General features: G+C 33.2%; 3 protein-coding genes across 3 annotated transcripts; all 3 read right to left on the reverse strand.

Moving 5' to 3' along the window:
• Positions 1–232: 232 nt before the first annotated feature.
• LOC107933278 (cationic amino acid transporter 7, chloroplastic) lies at positions 233–3,066 on the reverse strand (the record flags this gene model as incomplete). The annotated part of the gene is made up of 3 exons (XM_016865451.2): positions 233–923; positions 2,302–2,527; positions 2,599–3,066. Coding segments are annotated over 3 exons (1,266 nt in total), but the record flags the coding sequence as incomplete, so codon positions are not given.
• Positions 3,067–8,324: 5,258 nt separating this feature from the next.
• On the reverse strand, positions 8,325–9,245 carry LOC107933292 (uncharacterized). The gene is made up of 2 exons (XM_016865462.2): positions 9,087–9,245; positions 8,325–8,850 (listed from the first exon to the last, which is right to left on the reverse strand). Exons 1-2 carry the CDS (start codon positions 9,222–9,224, stop codon positions 8,473–8,475), a joined length of 516 nt encoding a protein of 171 aa, XP_016720951.1. The 5' UTR covers positions 9,225–9,245; the 3' UTR covers positions 8,325–8,472.
• Positions 9,246–18,202: 8,957 nt separating this feature from the next.
• LOC107933293 (translocase of chloroplast 159, chloroplastic) lies at positions 18,203–22,321 on the reverse strand. The gene has a single exon (XM_016865463.2). The coding sequence runs from the start codon at positions 22,157–22,159 to the stop codon at positions 18,335–18,337; it is 3,825 nt and encodes a 1,274-aa protein (XP_016720952.2). The 5' UTR covers positions 22,160–22,321; the 3' UTR covers positions 18,203–18,334.
• Positions 22,322–22,341: the final 20 nt, after the last annotated feature.

The following is a 22,341-nucleotide window of genomic DNA, read 5'->3' on the forward strand; positions in this document are numbered from 1 at the left end:
CTAACTCGAAAAATTAAATTACTTATTTGAATTAAGTTAAAAAATTGAACTCAATTAAATAATTACCTCAAAATTTTAAAAAAATAAATAAATTCGATTTTTCCAGCAAAATCAAATTTTGCTTACCTTGTAAAACTAGTTTATCACTGCTTTGCTTAATTTGCTCTTCCATTGGTGTAAAATTTCCAATTTACGATGAAGCATTAAAATAATGATAATGATCACATGATAATGTACAAAATAAAGATCAGAATCTAATCAGCCTATTTCAAGACAACAAGTGTACGATAAGTTGCTGTCTACTCGATTATATTATATTATAATTAAAGAAAAAAAGGTGAGCCAAAGTTCTTACACCTTGTGATTTGGGTCTTCTTCACTTTCTGATGATTCTCTGATCATTTCACCATTCTTTACGCCTAAAAATCCCTCTGCTTCAGCATCAAAGCTAGCATGAACACTGTACAAGACGTATACGAGCACGGCTAAACCCGAAAAGAACCCGAACCGGACATACGACTGTCCATCCAAAGACCCCAACAGAAATATATTCATGAAGATTGATATAGGTGGTAGCCAAGGCATGAAAGGTACACCCCAAAATTCGGGTTTCCGCACTTGCGGTACCGTGTGACGAAAAATTAGTGTTATAGCCGTGGCGAGTCCGATACATAGGCCAAGTAGAAAGGACTTCGAACTCCCTGAGGGTGCAAAATGCCACGACAGGGTGAATAGAAGGGAAGTGAGGGTCAATAGGCATAGGAAGGATAATATAGGCCACGGCTTTGTTGTCCCGATAACGACATATCGCCTGTAGATTACGGCATTTGCGACCATGTAATAGACAAAGAGTGTGCCAATGGATATGAGGTTCAAGAGGATGTTTAGATCAGTGAAAAGGGCAATGGCAGCCGTGAAAATTCCTGAAAATGAAGAAGAATTGTGATAATTAACAGCAATATCTACGATAAGTAAAACAAATTTTTTTATACTAGGCCTACTTGGTAAAAGTATTATAACCGTTTATATATTAAGAGTTTGATTGTATTTCACTAAAAACTAATCTCTATACATTAGATCAAAAGTAAATTGATTTTTTTATGTTAAAAATTTCATAAATTTGTACCATTAAAAATTGATATGATTGACGAAATAACCAATGACATATGATGTGTCATGCATATCTTATACCGACATATAAAGATCAGTTTTTAATAATAGAAATTGATAGAATTTTTAACAAAAATACCAATTTACTCTTTGATCTAACGTGTATAATGATTAATTTACTCATTTTTTTAATAGAGGAGAAATACAATCTGACTCCTAATACAATAACTTTTATAATACTTTTATCAGCTACCTCTATTAATCTATCTCTAACCTTTAAATTAAAGAAAAATACATGAAAATTCACTAAATCATATCCTCTTGATTAATAGAATAACAATAATATCTGTTAAACTAGGAGTCAATACATAATAAACCTTACCATTGTTGATGAAAATTGAGGAGAAAGGACGTCACTATCAAATATCAATAATGGGCCAAAAATTGAAGACGTATAGACTAATATAGATTCATAATAAACCTTAATTTAGTTCAAAATAGATATGAAAGAGGTTGTGTGAAAGGCCATGCTGAAATTATCAATCAATAATGTAGACCCATGTGCCTTTTTCCCCCCTAAATAGATATGAAAGAGCTTTGTTAATTATTATTAATTTATTCTTTTATATATTTTAAAAGGGTTAGAATTGATTCAACCAATTAAATTGAAAATAGGAAATTCAGTCAATTTGATTTTTGACTTGATCCTTACAACATATGTTATTTGGGATATAGGTTCGGTGTTGTGTTTATACTAACCGCAGATCATTACAATATTACGCTAGAATATCTATTTAGCTTACTTTTTTATTTTTCGTTATAGTACTATTATAATATCTAATCTCATCGCCACCGCTATTTTTATACTAATCATTCATTCAAATCTACATTGAATTTCAAATTCAAGAAATTTTAAAAATAAAACTATAAATATATCTATTTGTTTAAAAGAATTCTTTCAGTGACTGTGAGATAATTATTATTAAAAACGGATTTTGTAGTCATCTCGACGTAAAAAAAAAAAAGAGCACCAGCATGAACAAAAACAGTTCAAGTGAGTTCAACTGCAACGGCCGAGGCTGAACTCAGAAATCAATGAAATGCACATAGAGCCCAATGAATCCTCCCTCATCGGTAACAGTTCCCTAATGAAAAGAAATATATATTCAGTAAATAAACAGAAATACGTACCAAGAAAAGCGGAGGCATTGAGAGGCGTAGATGTTTTAGAATGCACCCTGGCGAACCATGTCGGGACCACGCTTGAACGTCCAATGACGCACATGTACCGAGCCTGGCCCAACATCGCCACCAGCAACGACGTCAATATCCCGAAACTGGCCCCCACCCCGATCACCTTCGACACCCACTCCAACCTCCCACTGAACGCCGCCGCAAATGGCGCCTCTACATCGATCTGCGTGCTCGGCAATTAGTTGACCAAATAATACCCAACCAAAACATAAACAAAAAGTTAAAAAGTACTACCATGTCGTAAGGGAGGAGCATGGACATGGAAGCGGCCATGAGACAATACAGAATGGTGACGATAACGACGGAGCCTGTTACTCCAATGGGAATGTCTTTGATCGGGTAACTTACTTCTTCAGCCATGGTGGATACGGCGTCGTATCCAATGTAACTGAAGTAAACCATGGCGGCACCATTGAAGACACCGGAAGGTCCGTACGGAAAGAAACCGGAAGAGCTGTTTGGGTTCATTGGACGAGTGAAATTGTTCCAATCTCCTTTCCAAAAACCCATTAATACTACAAAGATTATGAAAAGGATATGTAATGTGGTGAGTATCATGTTCAGTATTGAACTTTCCCTTGTACTGTAACAGATTATGAGAGTGACGGTTAATACGACGGCGACGGCCAACAAGTCGATTTCGTTGAACCCTTTTGGGAGAGCTGCAGCTGTAAATTTTTTGTAAATAACAATTCTACCTGTTTATATATAGAGAAAACATATTAAAGAATGTTGGCACTATTTTATTTTTTTTACGTAGAATAACAAGATTGAAAACTTTTATGTAAATAGATATACTAGTGTGATCTATTTAAAAGTACATATTAAAGAATCTTAATTGAATTAATAGAATATAAATAATAAACTAGTTCTACTAGTAGAGAAGGACGTCTAACCCTAGTTAAGTATACTAGGGTTGTCACTCCTCATGCTTATTATAATGGATTTCAGGTCTTTCCTATGTGCTTCTTAGATTTTAATCCAATACTTTATAATCTAATCCAACTTAATACATATTTTTCACTTCCCAAAATAAATATTATTTATTAAATTAATTTAAATTATTTTTCAATTAAATAATTTTCTCAATTCAATTCTAATCCTAATTCCCAATGAAAATTAATTTTATTTTATTTTTGAACTTTAATTATTTAATTAAATAATATTTCAAAAAACTTAAATTAATTCTCGGGTCATTTCCATACTTAGTGAGAAAATACATTCATTTCCGAATGTAACTTATTTCTCTAGCTTTATCATTTCTATCTATTTATATTCATTTGATTCTAAATGCAATTCATTTATAATTTCAATCAGTTAGCGGGGGACCGATTGGATACATATAATTAGAGCTCAAATTATTTATAATTAAGTTTCAGTTTTTCGTCTATTAATTAACAACTCATTTACCCGCGAAGTCATAAATAATTTAACAATAATTTGAAAGGAGAGAGAAAATAGATAGAGTAATATATAACATATAACAAAACTAAAATTAAAACTTAAGAGATAATTTGGAGAACAACATTAAAATTAAAATTAAAAACTTAGAAACCAAACATTAGATATATAAATTGGATAACAACATTAAACTTAAACTTAAACTTAAAACCTAACCTATATAGCTAGGAGAACAACATTAAAAATAAACTAAATATTCCTTGATTTCTTAAGGCGACTGAGGGAGGTCGCGAAATAAATCAAGAAGATGATAAGAGGTTTTGCAATTGGCACACTTAGGGTTGATTTCACATGCCATTACATACATTAAACAACGAGTACAAGCCATCACCATAAGTGACGACCCCTCTACTCTTGAGTAGCTGAACTCAATTTCTTCACTAGAAGAGTCTTGTTGATTCAGAAGCATGCATGACGTTTTCGACAGTGATGCCAATGAGATCTCCGGACATTGGTTAGTAGATAAAGGATCTTTTCGGGGTAGGCCTATCAGAGTTAACTCAGAATTCAAATCTACGCTTTTTTTGTTTTCTTCTCTGATGGTTTCGGTCAAACTTATCTTTTAAGCATTTCTCTGACAATATTCCTTAAAAAAGACAAAAAAAAAGAAACCCACAAAAACATAAAAAGTTGATAAATTGAAATGAATTCCTTTGTTAAGAGTATCGTCAGATTTCGCCCGATTTTAATAATTTATTGGGACTTGCATGGACTTACTCGGAGACTCTTAACAAAAGAAGAAGAAAAGGTTCAAATTAATAAATTTGACATGAATAATCTAACATATAAAGAACACATACATGAGGAATTTAAATCGACTAATAGTTTACCTCATTATTCTTTGCACATTGATTAATGTTAGAGTAATTTAATTCTTCATAGTGACAGTAGCACTAGAGATGAGAGAAGTATTGCTAGATCTAATATCATCCATAGGACTCTCTTGCTTAATTTCAGGGATTTCAGAATCCATTAATTGGAATTAGAGAAGAGAGATGGACTCTCTCAACTTTGTTTACTCTCAATTTATAGAGAATTGAGTAACGAGGACGTGGTTTCATAGAGAACAATGAGTAGGTAAAAAGTGGTAATAATATTAATAAGGGTAATTATTTGTAACATAATTACTGAAAAATTTTAACTTCATATAGCAAGGCTAAGATTTTGACACATGTCATATCTATTTTTTTAAATACAACTTAAAGGCACATGGCAAAATCTCAACCCACTCATTGAGTTAAAATTTTCCACCACTAGCATACCAAATAATTATCCTAACAACAACAACCCAAGTTTATAGTTCAAAATTGAAAATTTCCCATAAAAACACTTAGAGAATTCTCAACTAAAAGTAAATAAAAAATTTCCAAATGAGGAGATTGATGAGACAAGTTTTTGAAGTGGTTCTATATGCCAATGGAAATTCCCACTTCAGTTATCATTGCGACAAACAACTTACTTGTCATATTTGAATAGTTGTCACACACGCGAGGCCTGATGCTTTTAGAAATTGCCATGAAGATAGGAAGCATGCCAGTGAGTGCAATCTGAAGTTGATCCAAGCTGCTTGTTCAAACAATTATCTTTCCGCTCATCCTGTTGTTCAGTCTTGCACAAACTGCTACTTTTGAACTCCTTCCAATGGATAACTGAGACTGAAAATTTTGGGTTGTTAGAATCTATCTACCCAAGTGTGTAATTCATCTTAAACCTTGTCATCCATGTATGCACCAAGCACTGCTTATACTCACTCTTTCTTAGTGTAAGGTTTAGGATCGTGCTTATATTTAATACTCTTCATTGGTATCCCACCTATATTTGTGCTTATAGTTGATGCTCATATCAATTGGTCATTAAAGAAATGGGTCAACAATCATGAGTTTGGGTATTGATATTTGCAACTAGAACTAAAAAGGTGTTGTGGATCATCAACAATAGTGCATTACGAAAAGATAACCTTTGTGTTGCTAATCATTTCAAACATATATCAGTTTCCATCAAATTTCGAAATTTTAATCTACTTGAAGTGAAATAATAATAAAGAATAAACTTTTTCTAATAGATCTTCATGCCTTTCTTTGCAATTAACTTAAACCAAATATTGGGTCAATATATTTGAATTATACAATAGAGTTCTAACTTCTAACCCGATTTCTTTAGTGAACGAAATCATCATTCTCAATTAGTCTAGTGCACGATATATTTTTAAAGAATTTCATTAGAAGTTCTGATAATATCTATAAATAAGAGGATAATGCGCTTCAGCATACTCGAACCTACGCCCTCCTGCATTAACAACAATACTCATACCAATCGAATTAAAACTTAATCGACAATTATTTTTACGATTTTAATTTCACATTTACATTTGAATAAAATAAACTTATTCTAGTTGGATCATATTAAACTGGAAAAAAGAAAAAACATGGTCACATTAATAATGCAAATATTTTTTATAAAAAAATACAAATAAATAGAATTTTTTTTACTTCTTTTCAACAATTATATATTTTTCCATTGCAATTTTTTACCATTTTCTTTTTTTTTTAACTGATTTGGACAACAAAGAAACAAAATATTTTATTATTAACTTATTATGCACCCAGTCTGTTACATGCTTTTCTTTACCTTTTTTCCTCCTAATGTATCCGGACTGTGGTCCTTGTTATTTTAAAATTATTTCAAAATGATCCCTTATTATGTCAATAAAGTGTGTTGGTAATTCTTAGAACCAATTTGGAATTTACATCCTTCTTTCCACAAGGCTAAATATTTAACTTTTAAGGTGGGTTTGGATGGGCAGTGCGTTTATCTGCGATTAGTGTAAAAACAACGATGGCAATGAGATTAGATACTGTAGCAATACTGTAGCATAAGACAAAAAGTAAGCTAAACGCACTGCACCGCACCTACCGCCCATCCAAACTGACCCTTAATCTCTATTTAAAAATAAAATTTAATGTTGGTGAGAAGGTATAAAATTATCATAAGTAATTTAATAAGAGTTTGGAAGGAAAGAGAAAATAAATAGAGTAATATATATAACATATAGTTTGGAGAAGAAACCTAAAATTAAAACTTAAGAGATAATTTGGAGAACAACATTAAAATTAAAATTAAAACTTAGAAACCAAACATTACATATATAGTTTGGACAACAACATTAAACTTTAAATCAAAGCCTAACCTATATAATTAGGAGAGCAACATTAAAATTAAAATAAACTAAACATTCCTTGATTTCTTAGGGGGACTAGGGGGGTCGTGAAACATATTAAGAAGATGATTAGAGGTCTTGCAATTGGCACACTTAGGGTTGATTTCACATGCCATCACATACATTAAACGAGTACAAGCCATCACAACAAGTGACGGTCCCTTTGCTCTTGAGTAGTTGAACTCAATTTCATCACCAGAAGAATCTTGTTGATTTAGAAGCATGTGTGACGTTTCCAATAGCGATGCCGATGAGACCTTTGGACATCGGTTAATAGATAAAGGATCTTTCAGGGGCAAACCTATCAAAGTTAACTCATAATTCAAATCTATGCTTTTTCTATTTTTTTCTCCGACGATTTCAGTCAAACTTGTCTTCCAAGCATCTCCTTGACAATATTCCTTAAAAAGACAAAAAAAAAACCACAGAAACATAAAAAGTTAATAAATTGAAACGAATTTCTTTGTTAAGAGTATCATCAAATTTCGCTTGATTTCAATTATTTATTTAGACTTGCACGGACTACTCGAAGACTCTTAACAAAATAATGGTTCAAATTAATAAATTTGACATGAATAATCTACCATATAAAGAATACATACATAAGGAATTTAAATCAGCTAATAGTTTACCTCATTATGCTTTGCACTTTGATTAATGTTAGAGCAATTCTTCATAAAGATGAGAGAAATATTGCTAGATCTAACATCATCCATTTACAATGCTTCATCAGAGTCAGTATTTATAAGCATAAGAAGTATAAAAGAAGTAGAGATCTAATTCTAATAACTATTAGAACTTAAAGTGATCATGATAGACATCAACTTAATACGATATTCATAACAATTTTTTTTACTTCTTTTCAATAATTATATATTTTTCAATTGCTTTTTTTATTATTACCATTTTCCTTTTATTTTTAATTGATTTGGATAAAAATAAATAAAATTTTTTATTATTAACTTATTATACACCCATTCAGTTACGTGCTTTTCTTTAACTTTTTTCCTCCTAACGTATCCGGACTCTGGTCCTTGTTATTTTAAATTTATTTCAAAATCATCCCTTATTATTTCAATAAAGTATGGTGGTAATAGTTAGAACCAATTTGGCATTTACATCTTTTTTTTTTAGAAGTCTAAATTAATAAACTTTTAATCCCTCTATATAAAATTATCATAAATAAACAAGATTTTGGAAGGAAGGAGAAGATAAATAGAGTAATATATAACATATAGCTTGGAGAGCAAAATTAAAATTAAAACTTAAGAGATAATTTGGAGAACAACATTATTATTAAATTTAAAACTTAGAAACCAAACATTACATATATAGATTGGACAACAACATTAAACTTAAACTTAAAACCTAACCTATATAGTTAGGAGAACAACATTAAAATTAAAATAAACTAAACATTCTTTGACTTCTTAGGGGTTCTGAGGGGGGTCGCGAAATATATCGAGAAGATGATCAGAGGTCTTGCAATTGGCACACTTAGGGTTGACTTCACATGCCATCACATACATTAAACAACGAGTACAAGCCATCACAACAAGTGATGGTTCCTCTGCCATTGGGAAGTTGAACTCAATTTCTTCACCAGAAAAGTCTTGTTGATTAAGAAGCATGCGTGACATTTCCGATAGCGATGCCGATGAGATCTCCTGACATCGGTTAGTAGATAAAGGATCTTTCGGAGGCATACCTATCGGAGTTATCTTAGAATTCAAATCTATGATTTTTCCTTTTTCTTCTTTGACAGTTTCGGTCAAACTTATCTTCCGAGCATCTCCCTGACGATATTCCTTAAAAACGTCCAAAAAAGCCACAGGAACATAAAAAGTTGATAAATTGAAATGAATTCCTTTATTAAGAGTATCGTCAGATTTCGCCCGATTTTAATCATTTATTTAGACTTGCACGGACTTACTCAGAGTCTTAACAAAAGAAGAAGAAAAGGTTCAGATTAATAATTTTGACATGAATAATCTACCATATAAAGGACACATACATGAGGAATTTAAATCGGCTAATACTTTACCTCATCATGCTTTACACTTTGATTAATGTTAGAGCAATTCTTCATACTGACAGTAGCATTAGAGATGAGAGAAGTATTGCTAAATCTAACATCATCCATAGGACTCTCTTGCTTAATTTTAGGGATTTTAGAGGCCATTGATTGGAATTTGGAATTAGAGAAGAGCGATGGACTCTTTAAACTTTGTTTACTCTCAATTTATAGAGAATTGGGTAGCGAGGACGTGGTTTCATAGATAATGATGAGTAGGTAAAAAAGGGGTAATAATAACAATAATGGTAATTATTTGGAACGGGGCTAAGATTTTGACACGTCATATTTATTTAATTTTTTAATTGTTAAATACAATTTAAGGACACATGACAAAATCTCAGCCCACTTGTAGAGTTAAAAATTTCCACCGCTAGTGTACCAAATAATTATCCTAATAACAACACCACCACAACCCAATTTTATAGTTTATAGATTATTGGATTGTAATTGATCTCCAATACATTAGCAAATTTCAAAATTCTATATTTTTAAGAGACTTGTATAGGTTTTGTACTAAGCATTGAGAGCACTTATCTGTTCAAGTAGAAAATTTAGATGTTAGAGATCTAGCCTTTAGATACAAAAGTAAGGTTACTATATTGGGGTGTGATAGGACTTAAATCACTTGTTATATTAGGATTAAAGATAGTGGATGAATTAGGCTCCACAGATGTAGGAAAATTGAACTAATTTCACCAATCATATCTATGTCTACATTCTTCAATAGATTTAGGTTCAAGATCCTTTTTTTTTTCCGATATTTCAACACAAACATTATATGAAAAAAAACATTGTCAGCAATTGTTTCATTTTGGTTTCATCTTTTTTTTATAGTAACATAACTTATCGAAATCTCTTCATTTTCATTATTTAAGTACCCATACCTCTTTTAAGGTGCTATCATTAATTATATCTCAGGTTTTTTCATGATTACTCATCTTTAAATTACTTTAAATGTGATATTTAATGTATGGATTCTCTCCTATTAATTACCTTTAACAGTTACAACTTCTTATTTACTAAAATTAGGGTTGTTAAGTTGTAACTATATCAAATTTGGTTAACTCTTTATTTTCAATAAATTTTTTGGCTGAAAAAATCCTAATTTTCTAAATAAGGCTTCCATCCGAGATATAGATTCATTTACATATTATTCTCTTCACATTATTTTAACTAAAAAATAGAAAAACACCTTATAATCATTCTTTACAGTTAAATTATTTTTTTCGAATCACGTGTGTAAGACTCAAATTTTGCGCAGAGCCCAATAAAATCACAGCCCAAATATCAAAACTCAACTAAAACCCAAAATACCCCAAGCCTAAATACAACCCAAAATAAAAAATAAAAAAATGAAGAAAAAGAAAAAAACCTAACCTCTTCACCCTATGTGCCGCCCTAAGCGCCGCCCTAGTCTTCTTTTGTCTACCACTTGTAAAAAGAAAAGATAGTAAATAAAAAAAAATATTGTAAGAAGGCTATAAAAGCCATCATAAAACCAAATGTAGAGGGAAGGAAGAAAAGAAAAAAAAAACATTGTATTTTCACATAGAGATCAAAAATCCAAAGCAAAAAAAAAAGGTTGATTTTAATTTCTTGTATTCCCTTTGTTCATTTTTCATTTTTGCTATTTTATTTTATTTTCTTTATTTTATATACATATATATATACATAATTTAATTGAATTACTTATTTGAATTCCCTTACAAACATGTTTATATTTTTCCCTTTTAAATCTATTTATGTATACCATTTGTTCCCCAATTTTAAATTATACTTTGTTTATTTCAAACACTTGCCTATATTACTATTTTTTTTATATACAATGTTTATATTAAGTTTTATGCTTTATGTATCTTGTTAATTGTTGGTAAGTAAATCTTGTTTCAAAATATTTTGTATAATTATTGATTTATATTATATAGTATGTCATTCGTATATTCTTTTATATATTCTTACATGGTTGCATTTATATAATTCATTTATGTTACAACTTGCTAATATGTACATTATTCGTTTTAAAATTTTATATAGGTACACATTACTATTGCTATGCACATAATATTATATATATACATTTTTTGAATCTTGGTTTTAAATTATTTTGCATAACACTAACTTTAAATTTCCTCTTATAATACTTATTTTAAAGCTCATTTATATGTTAAACTTTATATGCTTTATATATTATTTTTTTTATTTTTTATTTATTTTACAATCTATTGTAAATTTTTCGCATGTATTATCTGTTTATGTATATATATAATTTACCTACTTTTAAATTGTTCATTTTAAGTTTATTTGTTTTAACATTTTTTATTACCTTTTAAAATATTTTTCTTAAAATAGATTTTTATTTAACCATTAGTTAGAAACGTTAAATAGTGTATGTGGTAAGATTATTATCATTGGGCATGTTTCGATTTTCATGTTTGCACTTTTCAAAAATTTGTATAATATATTATTGATATATGTTTTCCATATTTGTTACTTTGTTTTGCATCCCCATGTATTATATTATGATTGAGATTGCCAACCTATTTGCCTGAAATCAACCTATTTGCCTGAAATTATTCATTTCATTTTCTTTGCTTCAAATGAATCGAATAAATACGTTGCAAGTTTGTTTCCATAATCACTCCCTTTTAAAAAATAAAAAATAAAAAATAAAATTTCAAAGCGAGGTAATATTTCGTGTTTGGTAATTCAAGAAATTGTGCCCTAACGTGTTGGGTTTCGATTTTCTGTTTGACCAAATAAATATTCTCTCAAGATTTCATCCATGTTTTTTTAAATTAAAAATAAGGAAATATTTCGAATTTAGGAAATTCAAGAAAATAGTACCCTAACTTACTAGGTTTCAATTTTTCTTGTTTAACCTAAATAACTAAATATCCTTTTGAAATTTCAAATGCATGAGTTTTGGAAATTATAAAATGATCTTGTATCGAGGATTTGAAACGTTGTGTCCTATCGTGCCGGGTTGCGCTTTTTCATTTGTTCAAAATGATCGAAGATCCCCTTAGAATTTCACTCACGTTTTCTAAAAACTCTTTAAAATGAAAGAAATGTTCGATGTTTGGCAATTCGGGGAATAGTGCCCTATCGTGTTGGGTTGCAATCTCCCGTTTGTTCAAAATAATTGAATGTCTCTTCGGAATTTCACTCGTATCTTCTAAGGTGAGGCAATGGTCAATGTTTGGAAATTCGAGGAATCATGCCCTACTGTGCTGGGTATCGATTTTTCGTTGGACCAAATAGTTGGGCATCCTTTAGTTATTTTCGAATTATAAATTTTCGAACATCGAAACAAGAATATTTTTGGCAAAGGATTCGGGTTATTCAAATGTTATTAAAAAGAACCACATTTCAAAAACATTTTTAATTTTAGACAAAAGGACATTATTTAATCGATTTGGTACCAATTTTGGGCGTAACGAGGGTGCTAATCCTTCCTCATACGTAACCGACTCTCGAGCCTATTTTCTCATATTTTCGTAGACCAAAATCATTATTTTAGTAAACCAAAATGTTTTATTAAAACAACCCAATTTCTAGGTGATCCGATCACACCTAAACAAGAAAAGATTGGTGGCGACTCCATTTTCGCTTTCCAAAAAGTCGATCAATCATTTTTACTTCGAAATATAAAAAAAATAGTTTCGACAGCTTGGCGACTCCACTGGGGACAATAAGAGAGTCAAGCCGCAAAATTGTTTATTTTTTGGTCCTTTTGTCGAAAATTTAAAATTTGGTTTTTAACAAATGATCCTTTTACTTCATTTGTTTTGGTTCAAGTCCTATAGAATACTTTTGCATTGCATTGCATGACCGTTGTGGTCACACCTTTTAAGTGGGAGTGAGAAACTATGCTTTCGTGAGGTTTTCACCTCCGCATGGGCTAGGGGATCGCTTCCAGAATACATCCGTACTTATGTCTTCGTGAGGTTTTCACCTCCGCATGGGCATAAGGAAATGTATTCCCCTGAACTGAACTTGGTCCATATGAGCCTATAATGGGTGAGGACCAAGGAATCTACTGGTTCGGGTACCCTTACTCTAGAATCGAGCCACATATAGAGACACCTAGGAGCTTACCCTAGGCAGAGCCACTCCGAACCCCTAGTGATCACTCGATTAGGTAATTTGTTGGTTGTTTATTTTGATACTAACGTGTTTTGTTTTTGTTTGTTCATAACTGCATTGCATTACATCATCATAGAAAGGAGGTGTTGATATTCAATTGCTAAATAGAACAATTTATCATAAGAAAATAAATTTCTTAATAACGCGGATTACAATACGGTTGTCCGAATTCGGTCCAAGTGAACACAACAGAAGAAGGCTAATAGTTCGTGGAAGAAAACAAAACTTTACCTAAGGATTCAAGCTGATAAAGATTATCCAAAAACTGTCGCGTCTTAACTTTCTTAAAGGAGCTAATCAACATTGCGAGGATAGTAATTCGTGGCCTAGATCAAGCAAAAAAGAGCTAGTAGAGGCATGCATTGAAAGCTTGCAAGATTTGACTTTCACGAAGAAAGGGGATCAGTGCCTTCGCCTCGAATACGAAAGCAAGGCCGTATACGTAATCCGTTTTATGAAAAAGAATTTGTTTGATAGAAAAGTTGTTCTAGGGGAATTGAATTCAAAATCAACATCTTTCTTTCCTTTGCATTCATCCCATGCATTTGCATTGCATTGCATCATTTGCATTAGATTTTCCCAAAACGAACCTAATTAGGTAAAATTATTTCAAAACCGACAAAAGATATGGACCAAAGGTTGGAGAGAATGGAGCAAAGGCAAATGCAGATGCAAGAGCAGTTGATCGAAATTCAACAAGATATGCGAGAAATGCTAGAACTCCAAAGAAATATGATAGGCAAGTTAACTCATTTACTGGCCGGAGAATTTGAAAAAAGGAATGGCCCAGTGGTCAATAGTGAGGATGATGTTGAAGAGATCATCTATTCCCCAGGCTTTGCCCCAATAAGCGTCCTGACCCAACCAGACATGCAAGGGGTACCCGTTGTTATAGGATACCAATGTCAGACGGATACATCAGCACTGTTGAGCTTCTCGATGGGTTCAGGTTTTAACCCGAAAGATGATCAAGCTGAGCCAGTTGTTCTGGCAGAAACGAAGACAAGGGGAGAGTGGACTTTAAAGGCCCCGAAGAAGAAGGAAAAGAAGGTAAATAGTATGAGTAGGTATAACAAGGGTCGTTCGGAGCCGGTTATAGCAGGCTGGCCAAGGTCAGTAACTACCAGCCATCAGACCTCCTCAAGGCAAGAACCCAATCGAAGACCGAGCTCAGAAAAACCCTAATACGCGCCCATTCCAATCACGTATGGAGAGTTGTACCGCGTTTTGTTCGACGCACATGTCGTATCCCCTTTTTACATGAAACCTATACTGCCCCATATCCTAAATGATCTTGTATCGAGGATTTGAAACGTTGTGTCCTATCGTGCCGGGTTGCGCTTTTTCATTTGTTCAAAATGATCGAAGATCCCCTTGGAATTTCACTCACGTTTTCTAAAAACTCTTTAAAATGAAAGAAATGTTCGATGTTTGGCAATTCGGGGAATAGTGCCCTATCGTGTTGGGTTGCAATCTCCCGTTTGTTCAAAATAATCGAATGTCTCTTCGAAATTTCACTCGTATCTTCTAAGGTGAGGCAATGGTCAATGTTTGGAAATTCGATGAATCATGCCCTACTGTGCTGGGTATCGATTTTTTGTTGGACCAAATAGTTGGGCATCCTTTTGTTATTTTCGAATTATAAATTTTCGAACGTCAAAACAAGAAGATTTTTGGCAAAGGATTCGGGTTATTCAAATGTTATTAAAAAGAACCACATTTCAAAAACACTTTTAATTTTAGACAAAAGGACATTATTTAATCGATTTGGTACCAATTTTGGGCGTAACAAGGGTGCTAATACTTCCTCATACGTAACCGACTCCCGACCCTATTTTCTCATACTTTCATAGACCAAAATCATTGTTTTAGTAAACCAAAATGTTTTATTAAAACAACCCAAATTTCTAGGTGATCCGATCACACCTAAACAAGAAAAGATTGGTGGCGACTCTATTTTCGCTTTCCAAAAAGTCGATCAATCATTTTTACTTCGAAATATAAAAAAAATGGTTTCGACAACATGCATTGACATGATAATCAAGATGTTTATTGCCCTGGCTTAGGTTCTAAATAATAGTTCATTTTTTTAAATATAATTATATATTTGTTATTAGATAAAAATATATTATTATTGAACACATCAACTCCAAATATTTCACGCATTTTTTAAAAATATGCATGCATGAAAGACTAAGATCCCAATAAATAATGTAATTTATTTTGTAAAATAATAATATTTTAATCATTACTCAATTAAATTAACATTAATGTGATAAATTAGTTGGTGTGAAATTAACTTATAATAGTAACTCAAATCATATATACATATATACGTATAATATATCACAAGATTTAAAATGAATAAGTGTGTTCACATTATAGATTTTTGGTATGAGGTACTCTTCATTTTAAGTATTTATTTTTGCTTTCGGTAAATTTATCTTTTACCCCCTACCCTTTTAAATTATATTAAATAATTTACTTTAAACATAACTTAATTATTATATATATATTACGATTTATAAGATTTTTTTATATTTAATCTTATTATTATTACTTTTTATAATAAAACATTGACATATTTATTTATTATAATCTTTTTAATATAATATTTCAAATTTAAATTCAAATTTTTTCAGACATATTTTAACAATTGACATTTCTATTAGTTATAATCATTTTGATATAATATTTCCAAACTTCATAAAAAAAACAAATATTTTATATACTAATAATATGCATTATTAATTTTTTATGTTAAGATTAAATTTACATGATTTTTTTATTTTATTTTAAAAACAATTATATTAGAACCTCGTGTGTTGGTCTGATGGTTAGGGTATTCATTACCCCAAGTGTGGCCTGGATTCAAGTCGCACTAGTCGCGTTATTATTGTTAAATTTGTTGAAGTGACATCCATGTAACAATTCACATATATATCGCATTAGCGGTGCAATTGAAATCACTTTGTTGAAATGACATCAATGTAACAATGTTAGTTTTAAAAAAAAAAGTTGATAATGCGATTACTAATAAAAATAATAAGAAAAATCAACATTATATGCAACTTTATTTAATTATTCCAATGTATATTTGTTGAGTTATTCCCTTTTTTAATATTTAACATATGCTTATTATCATCATCTATTGATTCTTGATTAAGTTCACTATAATCTGATCTATATTTGTATCAGTAAGATTATTAAGGGCTCCTTCCATATACTGTTCGAAGTTATGAAATATACAACATGCTAGTATGATCCATTTTTTATGTTATACTAAGATGCTGTTGTTAATATGATAAATATTTTTTAGAACATCTTCTCAACTACATTTCGAAACCTTGAATATCTCAAGATAGAAAGTTCTCGAGCTATCTTTAATATTTCTGTCTAGCTTCATTCTCTCAAATAGTATCATATTTCATAATATGATGCAAGATAACCCTTTGTATTTTCATAGTTAGCATCTACCATACAATGTTTGGGTTCACATTGCAAATAGTGTGTAGCTTTAATTATAAAAAAATTATATAAACTTTGTTTCGAGAAAGACATATGCTAAGTTATAACTTATAATCCTTTTTATAATACGTAAATTAAGTAAAAAAATTGTATAAGATTTATAATACACATAAATAATTTTCATATTTTTTTAAGATTTATAATATAATAACTTTTTGTCATAACTATCCAAATTATAATATAATTTATATAATTCGTATAAAAACAACACTTTTAAATTGGACTTGACTGTAATTACCTATATAACTATTCCATTTCTCACATCCAATCCAGTAGGATACACCAATTACAATAATTATCTAAAGATGTCACTGTTATAGAATTATAAACAATTACACTTAACCCAAATCAAATTACTACATAGCTTATCAAACATTACCTTAATCACTTCTCCAATTATAACTTTTTAAAAATTTATTCAAGGCTATATTAAGAGTTTTATGTATAAAGGGACATCTTTCGTAATGATGTCTAAAACTGTGTCTTGGTAAGTGATGGGGATGATATTGATACATGGATCATGCCCAATTTCTTACATTATTATATCTTATATGAAGATTTTGATATAGAAGTATATCAACCTTTAAAATAGATATCCTTTGGATCATATCATGTATTTCTTCCAATTTATTGGTTACAACATTTGACCTTCAAATTAACTTTTAAATGTACCTCTCAATCTGGCTAAAAATGTATTTCTTTCATATGTCATTGACCACATGAAGACATGATCCAAGAGCCAAAGGCTTCTTAAAATTAATAACCTACTTTAATTGGTACCTGCCTGATAAGAACACAAGTGGTTAGACTCTTTGAAACTTGTGAACCTTTTCTATGTTTGCAAAATCATGTTACCAATTTTCCTCTCCTTCATAATCTAACTCTATCCCAAATTTCATTGGTTTAAAAAGTACAGAGATACATGACAATTGGACTTACATATCCCATAAACATGTCACTAAAAACATAAAAATTCAAGAATTCAATAACTTACTTGTAAATGATGAATAAATAGATCAATAAATCTAAGAACCGGTTTTACATGAAAAACACCATTGTTCTAGATTAAATGTTTTAAAAGATTAGTATTAAGGAATTGTTTTTTCTTGCTGCAAATACTTGCTTGATAGTAAAAATGTAAAGATAAAAATAAAATTACTGAAGCAAATAAAAAGGTAATGATATACGGACTAGTTTTTAGCGTATTTAGAAACCAAGAGGATCCCTCCCCTATACATATAGGTGCTCACAGCACGACACTACATAACATTCTAGCAAACGATAAAATCAAAGGACATACTAAAGCACAGAATTACAGGCAGCACAAAAGACCAAAACATGTTGCATTATATTGCAAAACCACAAAGATCTGTTGAAAAGCGAACATTCATATGTATAAAAGCAATGAGTTACAATGCTTAAAAACACATTTATTAAGCAATAAAATGGATATCTCATCAAAATTCAAAATAGTAGTTCATGCTCAAAAGTAATCTAAAGCATATTATTTAAAGGGAGGAGAATCTGATCTAGTAAACAAACTAGTACATTGAATAGTTGTCACTAACCCCCGGCCTGATGCTTTTATAAATTGCCATGACAATAGGAAGCATAGCGGTGAGTGCAATCTGAAGTTGATCCGAGCTGCTTGTTCGAACAGTTATCTGTCCACTCATCTTGTTGTTCAGTCCCGCACGAACTGCTACTTTTGAATTCCTTCCAACAGATAACTGAGACTGAAAATTGGCTCCCAGTGCCAAGTCCCCTCTCCATTTGACTAGAGACAAACCCAAAGTGGATTGATCCTGGTCGATTGGAAAATCTGCACCTCGGAGCCGCATTTCTAGATTGGCTCCATATGCTGAATCACCTTTGGATCTAACAGTCCCAGTGCTACCAACTAACACCAGCCGCTTTCCAACAACAATATGATCCTCAAGTTTGAGTCCAGTTGCGACATTCTCACCTAGAAATGTGACAGAGAAGCCAGCAGCTGTTTTGTTCTTTTTGAGATTTTTGAATTTGGTCTCCCCTCTGAAAACATAAGCTAATTGCTTTCCAACATTTTGGATGTCAAAGCCAGCCATGGTTGATCCATTTTCACCATGCTTGGCAGAAACTGAAGAATCCAAATGGATGTTAAACTCTTTCTTATCCTTGGTAAGTTGAACGGAAACTGCAGCAGGAAACTGGCTGGCGATTGCTAGACTATGTTCAACATTAACACCATCATAGCCACAATCATGGTCCCAACCGTGAGTGTCCAAAACTGGCCTCGCCAAGAACTGAGAAGTAGGTTCCAAGAACCGGTACCTGAATGCTGGATTATCACCATCAAATGAAGGTGGCAGGACCATATCAGGTAATGGAACTGGTACAGAAGCAGGACCACCAGTTTCCGGATCAACATCTTCCCCTGTGTTACCATATTCATCAACGGCTGGCTTTCCTTTCTTCAGCTCTCTCATTCTTCTCAACTCCTCCCCCCACTGCTTTTTCTGGAGGAGCTTCACCCGATAATCATACTCCTCAAAATATGCCTTCCTTTGCTCCTTGTCAAGCTTGGCAAGTTGTGCTTTCCTTAAAGCTTTAAATGGTGGGAGCTTATCATACTCATCCTCGTCTTCTTCTTGATCAGAATCAGATAAATCATCCACATCAATATCTGAGTCACCATTCTCACCACCCTGATCAGCAGAGAGTTTGGGATGGCTACGAGACTGCAACAGCCACGATAGCAAGTATGGAAGAGGAGGAGATCGGACACGAAAACCAAAAAGCTTCCGATGGTCAAATGGATCTTGAGGTTTGGAGAGAGAACTTGCTTCAGATAGGACTTTGATAGAGTAGCATAACAACAATAGCTGAGGTCTCCAAGTTTGACCGTTAGGAAGTACCTTGTGGCCATCTCTATTCTTTCGGCATGATGGATGATTTTCAACTAGACAAACAGGATTCATCAAACTTGGATTCATCATGCGTAAATCACCAACAGCCTGAGCAATAGACTGCTGAACAACATGAGAACGTTGGGCAACGAACACCTCATAACTCAAAGGCGAGCCAGATGGTCCATCAGGAGGTGCAGAAGCAGCATGAGTCAAAGCAACTATGGCATTTTTCCAGATAGATGAGCCAAGAGAATTAGTGATTGATCTTAACAATGGAAGATCATTAAGATCCCGGGTCTGGCTGTCCAACCGATCAACATAGACTACAACATCAGGGGGACACTTCTTCATGTATTGCTTTATAGAAGCTAGGACCTTGCGATTGGCACCTTGCTCCATGGCAGAAGATCTCAAACCTGGGGTATCAATGATCCTATATTTAACACCATCTAATGTTCCAGTAATCTCTTTCACAACTGAAGTGGCAGGTTCAAATGCATGAATTGAAGTCTTCTCCTCACCAAAGATTGAATTTATTGTGGCGCTCTTGCCCACCCCAATTTTTCCAAGCACAAGTATGTTCAAGGAGAAGCTTAAATCATCTTTACCCTCTGTTTCAAGTTCCAGAGCTTTCCTCTTTGCAGAATCAACACTAAACAGTTCACTGGTTTGCCTCCCTGCAACAAGCGCCAGTCTATAAAGAACCTGTGCTGCAACAGAATCTTCCGTAGAGAGTCCCAGCCTCTGAACAAGCCTCAAGAATTTGACTCTAATAAGCTGCAACTTTTCCAATTTTATTTTATCTTCTTCAGTCAAGTTGATGTCGGAGTCTCTCCTACTTGTTACAGCAGAAGGACTAAATAAGTTGGGCCTGTTTGATCGAGGTGCAGGTTTTGCATTTTGCAGTGAGGATCCTAAACCCGCAGGCCGTTCAACAGAGAAAAGCCTAGATCCATCTTGAGAGGTTATAGTAATGTTACCACCATCAGAGCCAGCGCCGGTTGCTGCTTTCAAGAGGGCTGCCAAAGCAGCAGAATCAAATAATTCCTTCCCCTCCCCTTCTTCATCTGTATCCCCTTCTTCATCAGAATCAATGACAATCTGACCATCAATTGTCTGCGAATGATCATGAGAAGTATCAGCACCCGAGTGAGAACCAATGGCAGCTCCTTGTTCTAGCTCCTTCAAGAATTGCTCAGCAGCATCAGCATTCTCAAAGAACATACTTTCAGCCTCTCCATCAGTATCTGAGCCTCCGATTTCAGCGCCTTCATTCTGATGGTGCTCCTGTTGCATTTCACCTTCAAAACTAGTTTCCTCAACAGACTTTGGTAAATGAGATTCTTCTACTGCCATGGCTACTGATCTTTTGCTTTCAGAACCAGCATCTGAAACCTCCATTTCACGAGCTGCCATCATTTCAGTGGGTTGAGCAGAATCATCCACGGTCTGAATTCCATCTCTACCCCCTCCATCTATTTTCTCAGTAGACGCTTGCTCCAACATATCTACACCTGCCTCCTCTTTAAGGTCATTTAGCTCAGTTTCGGAACCATCTTTAGCAAGCAAACCCCCACCAGCAGCATCAGCTTTCCTCTCGGCATTGATTTCAGAAGTCAAGACCTCCGTAGTTTCAATTTCATCGGTCGCAACAGGGTCAATAGTTTTATCAGACACAGGAGGGACATCCAGAACACGTTCTTCTTCATCATGACCAGCCTGATTAAAGCCATTATCCAAGCTCACATTCCCATCAACCGGAATCACCTCTGTCTCCTTAATCTCCGATGTCTCAATGCCTAAACCATCACCAGTTAAAGGCGTTGCATCAACAACCAACTCCTCTCCACGGGAAAATTTCGAACCATCATCATCAACCACCTCAACATCTACTGCTTCTGCAATCACAGGATAAACAACCTTAGCTCCACCATCTAACACCGAATTATCCTCATTCTCAACCATCCCAATTCCACCTTCCTCTTCACTCTCATTTGATAAAACAGCTTGGTCAGCTTCACCAGTAGAGCCCATTCCCACCTTATTATCCTTCTCTTCTCCATTACCAACACTATCAAAATCAACCTTTCCCATCGAACCCTCACATCTAAACTCCTCTAAACCATTATCACCACCCCCAAACGACTCCTCCTTCAAAATCACATTCGAACCATCAGAACCAACAAAAGGGGTATCGCTAACATCCCCAACAGTCGGAATTACTTCATCAGGGTCAGCCACAAATGGCCTCTCGGGTACTGTTTCAAACTTGCCATCACCGTTCTCATTAATATCATTAGTTCTATAATCATTATCTTTCAGAGCATAATCGCTTACTGAACTAGTTACAAACTTAGAATCATCATCGGAAGAAGAAGAAGAGGAGGAAGAAGAAGAAGAGGAAGAAGAAGGAGAACCTGGAGTGGTAGAGAGCGGCTGAGAAGCGATTTCTGGGGCAGAAAACTCGGCGTCCATGGGAGAAGAGAATTAGGGTTTTAGGATATGGTAATAAAAATTGGGTGGTACAGAAAAATCGGATTGCGTAACTGGAATTTTGTGAGAGAGATACTAAGCTTTAAGGAAGAGGAAAAAGATAAGGTAGAATGGAAGCTAAGGGTTTTGCGAGTTCGTAATTATCAATATACTCTGTTGAGATT

The sequence above is a fragment of the Gossypium hirsutum genome, chromosome A13 (genome assembly GCF_007990345.1).
Source record: "Gossypium hirsutum isolate 1008001.06 chromosome A13, Gossypium_hirsutum_v2.1, whole genome shotgun sequence".
Classification (NCBI taxonomy): Eukaryota; Viridiplantae; Streptophyta; class Magnoliopsida; order Malvales; family Malvaceae; genus Gossypium; species Gossypium hirsutum.

What these genes read in the sequence shown, in the direction of transcription:
- LOC107933292 (XM_016865462.2), bottom strand. Translation starts at nt 9,224, where the DNA reads ATGGCCTCTAAAATCCCTAAAATTAAGCAAGAGAGTCCTATGGATGAT. An exon ending in AAAGTGTAAAGCATGATGAG is followed by an intron (nt 8,851 to 9,086) that starts GTAAAGTATTAG and finishes GACGTTTTTAAG; the next exon opens with GAATATCGTCAGGGAGATGC.
- LOC107933293 (XM_016865463.2), bottom strand. Translation starts at nt 22,159, where the DNA reads ATGGACGCCGAGTTTTCTGCCCCAGAAATCGCTTCTCAGCCGCTCTCT.